Source organism: Ascaphus truei, chromosome 5, assembly GCF_040206685.1.
Source record: "Ascaphus truei isolate aAscTru1 chromosome 5, aAscTru1.hap1, whole genome shotgun sequence".
In the NCBI taxonomy this organism is placed as follows: Eukaryota; Metazoa; Chordata; class Amphibia; order Anura; family Ascaphidae; genus Ascaphus; species Ascaphus truei.
This window is the reverse complement of record NC_134487.1, coordinates 284,960,605-284,972,717: the sequence shown is the minus strand read 5'-3', so window position 1 is coordinate 284,972,717 and position 12,113 is coordinate 284,960,605. Positions and strand designations below refer to the sequence as shown.

Here is a 12,113-nt window from a genome sequence, read left to right as displayed (position 1 = left end):
GCCCCAGCCGCCAACTCCAGGCTCCTCCCCCTCGCTCCCAACGAGGAACGGAGGGGAAGCGCAGCGCGGCCCTCCTGCCACAGCCTGCCACTCTTGCCCCCCCGCAAGCCACGGAGATATCAGGGCCAGGAGGGGAACCGTCTGCCACCAGGAACCACCACCCACCCGGTCAAGGTAAGTCTCCCACCCACCCAGTCAGTCACCCACTCAGTCAAAGTCACCCACTCAGTCACTCACCAACCCACCCACCCACTCACTCAGTCAAAGTCACCCACCCAGTCACCCACTCACTCACCGACCCAGTCACGATCCCATCCACCCAGTCACCAACCCACCCACTCAGTCACCCACCCACTCACCCATCGGAGATGTGAACTGGGGGGGGGAACAGAGCTGTGAACAGGGGGGGTGACGGAGCTGTGAAGGGGGGGGGGTGTAAGCTGCATGTGTCTGTGATATTTCTATCTGTACTGTATGTGTGTGTATGTGTATATATATATGTATATATATATATAATCAAAAAATAAATAGATGATACCGTTCTGTGGCTAACGAAATGCTTTTATTTGTGCGAGCTTTCGAGATACAAATAAAAGCATTTCGTTAGCCACAGAACGGTATCATCTATTTATTTTTTGATTATTGAAGCTCGGCTAACACGGTACTGATACCTCTACATATATATATATACACACACACACGAGTAGGTTGCATGTATCTGTGTGTATATCTATTTATACGTACTGTGTATATATATATGTGTGTGTGTGTATATATATATATATATATATATATATATATATATATATATATATATATACACATATACATACATGAGTAGGCTGCATGTGTCTGTGTGTATATCTATCTATACGTACTGTGTATGTGTGTATATATATATACATACATACATACACACACACAAGTAGGTTGCATGTCTGTGTGTATATCTATCTATAGTACTGTATGTATGTATATATGTATATATATATATATATATATGTATGTATATATGTATATATGTATATATGTATATATATATATATATATATATATATATATATATATATATATATATATATATATATACATAAGTAGGTTGCATGTGTCTGTGTATATCTATTTATAGCACTGTATATATATATATATATATATATATACTGTATATAGGAGTAGGCTGCATGTGTCTGTGTGTATTTTCCAGACTCACTAGAAGGATTTCTTCTTCTTCTTTGCATTCTCCATTTTATCTTTCTCTTTCTCATTCTCTTTTCCACCTTCCTCTTATTTCTCCCTCATCTCTCGCCTTCTCTCAGTCTCCTTCTCCCCCTCCTCTCCATTATCCCCCCTCCTCTCTCCCCCCGGGAGGAGTCGGTGCTCGGATCTCACTCAGCCGCAGAGAGGCTTTCAGTCTCGAGCTCCTCATCTACTGGGGACCCCCACACCTCTACCGGGGACCCGTCACGTCCCTACCGGGGACCCCACACCTCTACCGGGGACCCCCACACCTCTACCGGGGACCCGTCACGTCCCTACCGGGGACCCCACACCTCTACCGGGGACCCCTCACCTCTACCGGGGACCCCTCACACCACTACCGGGGACCCCCGACACCTCAACCGGGGACCCCTCACTCCTCTACCGGGGACCCCCGACACCTCAACCGGGGACCCCTCACTCCTCTACCGGGGACAGTCCTCACTTCTACCGGGGATCCCAGCACCTCTGCCGGGGACCCCTCACACCTCTATCCGGGACTACCCACACCTAAACCGGGGACCCCTCACACCTCTACCTGGACCTCCCACACACCTGCCGGGGACACCCCACACCTCAAAAGGGGACCCCTCACACCACTACCTGGACCCCCCACACCCCTACCGGGGACCCCCGACACCTTAACCGGGGACCCGCCTCCCACACTGCATCCCGGGGACCCCTCACACCTCAACCGGGGACCCCTCCCCCCGCACCGCATTCCCGGGACCCCGCCCCCCACCCCCGGGACATCAACGCATCCCAGAGACCCCCACATTCTGCACCACGGGGTGTCATACAACTTCCCGGCCTCTGTCTCATCTTCTCCCCTCCCGGGACAGTGCACCCCCCCCCCCCGTCTCATCTTCTCCCCTCCCGGGACAGTGCACCCCCCCCTGTCTCATCTTCTCCCCTCCCGGGACAGTGCACACCCCCCCCCCCCCTCTTTCCCACCCTCCCTGGCATCCTCCGGTGATAAGTATGCACTAATCTGCTGCACTAATCACATCTCAGTCCTTGTTACCCCCCCTCCCAGTCATTGTTACCAACCTACCCCCCCCCCCAGACCGTGTTACCCTCCTCCCCTCCCCCCCCCCCCAGACCGTGTTACCCCCTCTCAGTCTTGTGCAACCTCTCTGGCCCCAGACTCAGCCCGCCTCCTCCTTAGGCTTTGTGCCCCCTCCCTCGGCACCCTGCTCCCCCCGCTATCCCCCCTCCCCGTGGCCCCCTCCTGCCCCCCGTCCCCTGAATCCTCCTCCTCTTCCTCCCTGGGGATGACGGCTGGGGAGTTCCCTCACGGGGGCCTGGGGAGGATGCAGAGGGGGAGGCCAGGCTGTGCACTCCGGGGCTGCTACAAGGCGCTGTCCGTGGTGCTGCTGCTGGCACAGGGCGCCCTGCTGGACTTGTACCTGATAGCCGGGACTGACCTGTACTGGTGCTCCTGGATAGCCACGGACCTGGTGGTGGTAGCCGGCTGGGCCATCTTCTACTCCAAGAACAGCAGGGGCCAGAAAAGTAACCAAGGGTCCCTGAACCCCGCAGGCTATGGCCAGGGGCCACGCCACAAGAAGGGCCAGTTTGCTTACAGCCACCTGGCCTGGCTCATCTACTCCATTGCCTTCACCCCCAAAGTGGCTCTGATCCTGTGCACCCCTATAGTGGACCAAATTGAAGCCGGGGTGCCCCTGGGCAGCACGGGGTTCAGGCTCACGGTGTCTCTCTCCGTCCCCCTCCTCTGGGCGCTGGTCCGCTCGCTCAGCGCCGATCCCCGGGGTTGGATTTACCAGAGGGCCACCGGCTGCTTCCTGGCCTCTTGCCTGGATCTTCTCGACAGTTACGCACTCTTGGAGCTCATGCTGGAGGGAAGGCTTCCCCTTGCCCCGCTCATCCGTTACCCTCTCCTGGCGGTATACTTTGTGGCCCTGGCTTCCCCCGTGCTGTGGTTGTCTGAGCTGGACTCCGGGGCCCCTGCCGGCTGCTGCCGCCTCTTCCTGCGGCTCCTATCTGGCTCCCTTGTGGATGCTCCTCTCCTGGCCATGCGCTGCTTCCTGGTGCTGGGTCCGGCCGGTCAGCCTGTGTCCGTCTTTATGCTGAAGAACGTCTTCTTCCTGTGCTGCCGCTGGCTGGAGGTGCTGGATCTCTGCTGCCTCCTGAGGTCACCCGGCCCCCAACATGCAGACCGGCCCCCCGGGCACTCCAGCCACTGCGTGTCCGAGAATGATATGGGGCCACACGGATACGTCAACACACTGGCTGCGACCTCGCAGAACTGAGCCTCCCCCCACCACCACTTTCTCTCTCTTCTGGACACATCGGGGGTCTGTGCATCAACACACAGTTTGTATGGACACTGCACCATGTTTACCTGCACCCATTGTAACAAGCTCCTTAAAGCAGCAACCCTCCCCCACAATACCTTATCCAGTGGTTTCCAACTTTTTTTGGTTAGAGAACCCTGTGTGAAATTCTGCGGAACTCCAACCCTCTCTAATAGCGTGTCTGAGATCAGATGCATTGTAAGGAACCTCAACCCTCTCTAATAGTGTTTCTGAGATCAGATGCATTGTAAGGAACCCCAATCCTCTCTAATAGCGCGTCTGAGATCAGATGCATTGTAAATTTTTCTGTATTTGGTACAATTTTGAAATTACCTGAAAAGTGCATGGAACCCTGTAGGGATGCCCGGGGAACCCAAGCGTACCTCAGAACCCTATTTGAAAATACTGCCCTACATGAAGCATGGGGGCCTTATGTAGCTGACCGCAGCACTCAAAGCTCCAAACCCCCTCCCCCCTGATTGCTGAGATATAAAATGTTTTACTTTTGCCATTACCTACAACCCCCCCCCCCCCCCCCCCCACCTGCACACAACCAATCTATCTGCAGGATCGGAAGCTGAGATATTCTCTCAGGATGATGTCACAGGTTTCTATTGGCTCTCAGAATGAGGCTAACCCCAGTGGCCATATTGTTTTCCCCCAATAAGAATAACTGTAAAAGGGAATCTAAAAAATGAAATATCTCAGGAACCGAGGGTGTCTCAGTGGCTCGTAGCGCTGTGATTCATCTCCGGGGGACTCTTGGTTTGAAATAGGTTAAAAAAATACACACACACACACACATTAAAAAAGAAAAGCAGCACAGATTGCATCTTTATTCAAGTTCCACCATTGGGGTGCTGCGGAGGGTTACCCCATTTTGCCGGGAGCAAAATAATATTTATTGAGTTCGATACACCTCGTTATAATCTGTGCATCAGGGAATTACTCCCCAAACTGCAAACTGGCGCACTCTGAGCAGAGTAAGGCAAAGTACCTCAATGCAATGAAGCTAAGAGACACTGGGGGGGGGGGGGGGGGGGGGAATGCCACTCTTAGTAACACACACTCCATGGGTGCTGCGGTAGATAAGCGTTGTGCTAGGGTGGGAGATATGGCAAAGGATTTCAAATACCTGAAGGCAGTAAAAAAAAAAGGGGGAAGAGTTAGATCAAGGGCTCATGCATCAATACAGGAAGGTTCAGTGGAACGGTGAGCCAGTCCTTTGCTAAAAGAGTGGTGGTTGCAAAGTACAGCCTTTGAGCGGAGATGGTGCGGAAAAGAATTACAAAATGTATTGAATATTCGGATGGAAATTCTAAATAGGGGAGAAAAAGGCTGATATAAAACAGGTTTTGTGAACTCGAAGCAGGGAAAAGCTTAACCCTTTCTCTACCATGGGGGTTTGCAACACATTGCACAGCCACCAACTGCAGGCAAGTCTGGCAGTGCAAGGGTTAAGCAAAGCCGCTGATTTGTTTTGTTTTGTTATATGCACATTAGGTTACGTTAGTGCCAAGTCTTAGAATTGTTGTGTGAAAAGCTGCTTAGGAGTTGACTGGGGTGGATTTTAGGGCTACTCAGTTAATGGATTTGGGCACTCATGGGTTGGGTTACCATCAGGGATGCGTTAAAGTTGTGGCCACCAAGAGCAATCCCTAAATTTTGGTGGCATGGGCCACGCTGGTCAGCATTAGGCAATGGCCTCTCAGAGTCACAGGTGATAAGCCAGCTGTGGCCTTGGAGAAGTGCTTGTCATTGCATGTGTTTACCTGGGCAGGTAACTGATTTCTATGGTCCTGCTGAGAGCGGAGACCTGTGCAGGACATGTTGGTGTGAGGTCTGCGGCTGAGCTGCCGTTTAATCACAGCTATATTAATAAGCCTAGCTGTACTGTATATAAGCACGTTATTTTGTGGTTGAGTACGAGCCTCTGGGAAGCTCCCACTTGTGCACCTCTGGGCATGAGAGGGAGTGTGTGTGTGTGTGTGTGTGAGAGTGAGTGGGTGTGAGCGAGTGAGTTTGAGAGTGTTGTGTAGATTCACTATTAATAGTGGGGGAAGTGTTGTGTTTCCTCCTTCACTTGATTGTGAAATCTGCAGAACATTGCTCTGCTCAGCAATAATCTGCAGCCACCTCTCAAACAGTGAACGGCTTAAACCTTCCTGCATGTCTGGCAGAATAACAGGTACAAAGTCTTTCTCTTTTCCGGCCAATATCAGGGCTGCAACTAAAGATTTATCTGCAATTGCAGTTTATAGCGGCTCCTCTGCACAAAACGTCTTATTAACTTCTTCCTGCCCTGTTCGGCAGCCAAGAGCTGCAGCTGTGTTGTCATCTTTAATCTTTTCACTGTATGAGTAAGGGGATAAAGAGCTTCCAAAATTGGGGGAAGCTGTTCCCCCACCTGTGTTTGTGCCAGTGCAATAGCTGTGTTCGTCATGTCAGTGTAAATATATATATATATTTAAAATTAAAAATGAATAGACGATACAGTTCTGTGGCTATGCGGCTAACAAAATGCTTTTATTTGGGCGAGCTTTCGAGATACACTGATCTCTTCTTCCGGCGGTGTTACAATGGATAAAGCAAGAAAGGTTTTTACTTAAAAACAGCGCATCCTGGAATGTATCTGTGACTGAAGCCTATCCCTCCCCCCAGTGCAGTATACGATTTATGATTTAAGGTGTTAGTGATGTAAGTGTGTGTATGTGTGTAAATATAAATTTATAAAGCGCCAACAGTGTATACAGCGCTTTACAAAAGGTGTGTGTGGAGTGGGAGTGTATACCAATGGTGTGGGTAGGTGTAGAAATGTAAGAAGGTGTTGCATTACTATTAATGTGTGTAGATACTTTGTGGTCCCTGTTGATATATAGGGATAGAATTACATTGTACATTTGTATATGTAAGAGACAGCTGTGTGCGCATTCATATAGCACAGTATGTATAGACATTGCCTTTAGCACGCATGGGAAGAGGGTTCTCTTGTGTCAGGGTAGTGACTCATGAAGCTGCGGTCTCGGTTTAGGCCACCACTAATTGTCCCGAACAGTTGCATAAATTTGTATTCATGCAACCATCTTTCTTTTGGTGTTTTAAGATTACCTTTGAGTATGGCCACCTTCAGATCGTTCATCTGATGTTCAGAGTCAGAGAAATGTTCGCTGACAGGACCGTTTCTTGTTCCGCGTGTGATGCTGTGGCGATGCAGGTTCATTCTCTTGTTTAGCCCCTGTCCCGTCTCTCCTATGTAGGAGCAGCCCCCTGGGCATTTCATGCACATGATGAGGTACATGACTTTGCTGGAGGAACAGGTGAACCTTCCTCTGATTTTGTATTCCCGATTCCTGTGTGGTATTTGTATTGTGCCCGCTGTGTGGAGCATTGCGCAGGTTTTGCATCTTGCGTCCTGGCATGGTTTAGTCCCGCATTCAGTTGTACTGCTGAATACTTTACTCCTCACCATAATATTCTTGAGATTATGGGGTTGTCTGTATGATAATAAGGGTGCTTCAGGGAAGACCTGTTGCAGTTTTGTATCTTCCTGGAGGATGGGTTGTAGTTCCCTGGCGATCTTGCGTAGGGCTTCTAGGTGTGGGTTATATGTGACCACCAAAGGTACCCTGTCACTTGTCTCTTTCTGTCTGTATTCAAGGAGATCACTTCTTGGTATTCTGGTGGCTTTGTGGATTTGCTGGTCTACAATTCAGTGGTTATATCCACGGTTTATGAAATCCAATCTCAAGGCTGTAATCCACTGGCCTTTGTCTGCTGTGTCGGAGCATATCCGGTTGTTTCGTAAGGCTTGACTGTAGATGGTTGCATGTTTAGTGTGTGTGAAGCATTTCGTTAGCCACAAAATGGTATCGTCTATTTGTTTTTGATTATTAAATTCCGCTAACATGGTACAGATACCTCTACACACACACACACACACACATATACATATATATATATATATATATATATATATATATATATATATATATATATATATAACACAAGCCATATACATACACATTGCATGCTTATTGGTGTATAATGCCCTTGTGCCAAAGAGACTATATGCAGTCACAATGCCGTGCCCAGCTCTGGACATTCCCCAACCTAACTCGGGCATCAGTATCTCAGCTACCAGTCTGTGCCAACTCAGTGCAGTGCTAACACGACCTATAACTACACTGCTAACTAGCCCTATTTCCAGGACAACTTTTACACCAACACTTAGACCAGTACTGGCTTAATCCAGGGGGGCTCAAACCCAGTCCTCAAGCCTCACCCCCCCCCCCCCCCCCAACAGTTCAGGTTTTCAGGATATTCCTGCTTCAGCACAGATGGCTCAATCAGAGGCTGTCTTCGACTGAGCCTCGGATTGAGCTGCTGAAGCAGGGACTGATTGATTAACCTGTGCTGAAGCTGGGATATCCTGAAAACCTGACCTGTTTGGGAGGGCTTGAGGACTGAAGTTGAACACCCCTGCTTTAACCAACCAACCTGCTCGAGAAACTCACAATCCCAACTGTTGCCTGAGAAGCGCCAGAAATTTGAGGTCACTTTCACAAGAAGCAAAAAGCCTCCAGATCCTTGTTAAGCCATCAAAGCAGGACTAGTTTCTCAGCCTCTTCTGAACCACTGGTCACTCTGCTTTTTAAAGCTGCAGTTCAGTCAATATCCTGCATGTGTGTTTTTTTTAATAAATCAGTTCTATAGTAAGAAAAAATACTTTTAGCATTTTCTGTTTTAAAAAAAACAACTTTGAAAGACCAGTTTTCTTGAATTCTATTTTAACAAGCATTTGCTAAGGCACTGCCCCTTCATGTCCTGTCACAAGCTCTGGCACGCCCCTTTGTCAGCCCTGCCCTCCCTCTAGCACATGTCAGTGCAGGAGTGCTCATGAATATTCATGAGCTTCCACTGACTGACAAGCAGAATATAAACAAATCCCAGCTTTTAATATGTCACCAAATTTCGACCTATCAATACATGGAGAACGAATTGACTGGCAGCTATACAGTTCTTTAGGTAATTAGAGATTGCACACATAAAACTATTGAAGTAAAAAAATAAATGTAAAAAAAAAAAAAAAGACTGAACTGCAGCTTTAAGACAAAGTTTGTATTAAGGCAGTGGAAAGGTTAAACTTGTAGCCCTATTTAGGACCAAAAAGTGGATGGTCAGTAACATGTTAAATGTTTGTGTTCACTTATTGAAGAAAAAAATAACAGGTCTTTTCCCTCTTTCATTTTCCTTTCAGAGTATCAGCTAGAAACGAGATCAAAGGAACATTTTCAGACTCACAATGATTTATAAAAGTCAGATTTTCTAGTCTTACAGGCAGCAGTCAGTGAGTTTTACCCTGAAATGCTTTACTGTGGTCCTGTGCGGGAATTCCACCGCTGACCCCTCCCGTGAGAGAGGGAGCAGGAACATGCTTCTCAGCCATGCCTGGCACAAAAAGAGTTCATGCCCACAAACGCTGGCACAGGTTCTGTAAGACCCGGGCAGATTTTCACATCTCTGTCATCTACCACTGGCCTAGAACAGCGGGGTCTTCAGTAATGTGTGTGTGTGTGGGAGGGGATGTGCATACACCCCTCCGCCGTCCCCTGTTTATGCCCGTCTGTGTGGATTCAGCTGGACGGTTTTTATAGGGCGATCTCCGTGTTCTCGGTGCTATCTTCTAGCTTTGATCCTGGACTTTCGGGATATTTTGTAACACGAGTTACACCGCATTTTTATCCCGTGTTGAAGTTGCAGTCCCTCGCCGAAAACCACAACGCAAAGGGATCAACGGACAATAAAAAAAACATCACAGATCTAAAATTTATTCAAAATGTCGTTTTTTTTAAAAATTCTTTCCCGTTGCATTGAAATTTGTGGTGGGTTTTGATACCTTTTTATTGTGACCAATCACAATGGTCAACATAGAATATATCACAGCACATGGAGAACAGACTATTGGTTTGGAAAGCTCTGTACACCAGGGGTGGGCAACTCCAGTCCTCAAGGGCCACCAACAGGCCAGGTTTTCAGGATATCCCTGTCATAGCACAGGTGGTACAATCTTCAACTGAGCCACCTGTGCTGAAACTTGAGTGGCAGGTTCATGTATACATACAGTGTTGTAAGAAAAGGAGGCTGTTTTTGTGTGTGAATATATATATTTTTCTCTTACAGTATGAGGAGCTAAAGGTGCTTTTTAGCCTTTTCTGTCTTTCAGCAGTCAAGGGGTTAAGGTTTTTTTTTCTCTCCAAGCTCCCCAGGTAATAGTTCCATGATCTTAGTATAGCTCAGCATGCAGAACACTAAGTGTTAGTTTTAGAACACAGGCCCCCCTGAACGTTCCATACAAAGAATCCTCCACTCACTCAGGGTAGTTGGCGCTCTTGCTCCTGCCGTTCCCTTGATGGGCGATCCCGTCGCCAAACCGCAACTTCAGCACAGACAAAGGAAGAAAGAAGGCAGGAGGCAGAGCACCAAGGTGAATAAATACAATGTATGAAGACCATAAATAAACATATCTACACTTACAATGCTGCAGGTATGAGCGTATTTCCCGTCACAGCTGCCTCACAGGAATACTGGCTACAAGAGGTGTTTAAGTAGCCACGTTCGTGTCCACACCTTTTCCAGTTGACTTGCTTGTGATCCAAAGCGTCACTAAGCCTTCACCGTATCCCTATGCGTTTCGCACAGCAATGCTTCATCAGGGGTTGTTCCAGAGATGCATTCATACATATTTATACTGTATTATCATTGGGCAACAATACACTTAACAAAAAAAGCATTGTCATTAGACAAAAGGTTGTTTCTGTGTGGTGCATTAACCAATTCAAAACCATATTTCAACCAGAACTAGTTTTCTTAAAAAATAAAATATATTTGATTCATTATTTAAACAATAATACATTAAATTCATTTGTGAATTAAATATGGAAAAGGTTGTATATATAATTAATTCGTGTATAATTCATATACGTTTTTATAACGTGATGTATATTAATGTATATAAAAAGTAATATATGTAACAATATAGGATTTAAATCTAATATAAAAATACGTATAAATATAAAAAATGTAAATGTATGTGAAAAATATACTACTATAAATACAGAAATAATCTCTTTCAACTTAAATGTATACAATATATGAAATATTTTATATATTGTTAATTAAAACATATTTTTTTAGGAAAGGCAGGATTTCTATCTTGTCATTGAAATCTAAGGAAAAGTAAGTTTTCAATGTACAGTATAGGTTCAACATTATCCCCTTATAATCAAGGATGAATCACCATCTTCTGGTCTAATCAGGGGTGGCCAACAGGTCAGGTTTTAAGGCTATCCCTGCTTCAGCACAGGTACTCAATCAGTGGCTCAGCCGTTGACTGAGCCACCTGTGCTGAAGCAGGGATATCCTTAAAACCTGAGCTGTTGGTAGCTCTTCAGGACTGGAGTTGGCCACTCCTGAGTCTATTTAGAAATGTATGTTCAATCTCTAAAAATGAAACATCTGTTTCTCCATTATGAAACTCGGAGAAATGTAAACAAATAAAAAACATAAAGGTTTGTTTTGTGAAATACATTTGGAGATGTTTTTGATATTAAAGATCTGTTTAGAAATTCTAGTTGCCCACTGGGGCAATAAGATCACATACATTACAGATTTGGTGCTACAATTAATACAATTATTTCAGTAAGCAATGGGCAAAATATCCATCTTTAAAATATGCAGGGCTTTGTAAACATTATTTTTATTTTATATACAAAGTTGTTAGATCTTGTAAAAAAAAATTCAAACATTGGAAAAGGGGTTATTTGTATCATTGGAATCATTAGAAGAAACCTCCTGTTAAATTGTCGTTCTTCAGATTATGGTTCATCCCATTAATAATTATTATATACTGAAATGCCCTTGTGGGCTCCACTATACAACAAAAATATATTAAAAAATGTGACTTTCTGTACACTTCTAACAATTATAAAGGGTATTGTAACCCAATGATAATGTGGGAGTGGGTAGAGTATATGGATGAATGCGTCTCTGGGACTAATCCCTGATGAAGCACTGGCATGCAAAACGCGTAGGTTTGCTGAAGGCTTGGAAACAGGACTTCCAGCTCTCTGATGATAAGCAAACCCTCTGGAATGGGTACAAATTCCAATCTGGTCACTTACAGACACCTCTTGAAGACGGTTTTCCCAACGAGGCAGCTGTAATTGGGAATGCGCCCTCACTCATCACTGTGTAAGTGTATATATATATATATATATATATATATATATATATATATATATATATATATATATATATCAACACCAAACAATATGAATAAAGGGCGCATATCAGTGGATCAATGAATAAAAAATATCAACATACAATATTTCATCAGAAGGTGTCCAAGGGCGTAACCAAGTCCCAATTTCTTTGATCCTAAAGAGAATGAAAATGCCCTGAAGAAGTTCCCACGCTTGGAACGAAACGCGTAAGGTTTGATTCTTGTGCATTTATTGTAAATGCTTTTATACAGCGACA

The 12,113-nt window shown here is 45.9% G+C and overlaps 1 protein-coding gene across 2 annotated transcripts; it reads left to right on the top strand.

Moving 5' to 3' along the window:
- The first annotated feature begins 2,442 nt into the window (after positions 1–2,442).
- Positions 2,443–11,818, top strand: TMEM121B (transmembrane protein 121B). 2 transcript variants are annotated; one of them, XM_075602416.1, is made up of 2 exons: positions 2,443–3,598; positions 8,833–11,818. In XM_075602416.1, exon 1 carries the CDS (start codon positions 2,532–2,534, stop codon positions 3,528–3,530), a length of 999 nt encoding a protein of 332 aa, XP_075458531.1. In that variant the 5' UTR covers positions 2,443–2,531; the 3' UTR covers positions 3,531–3,598; positions 8,833–11,818. The 2 variants fall into 2 exon arrangements, with proteins under 2 accessions (XP_075458531.1, XP_075458530.1); XM_075602415.1 differs by having other exon boundaries at positions 2,443–3,773.
- Positions 11,819–12,113: the final 295 nt, after the last annotated feature.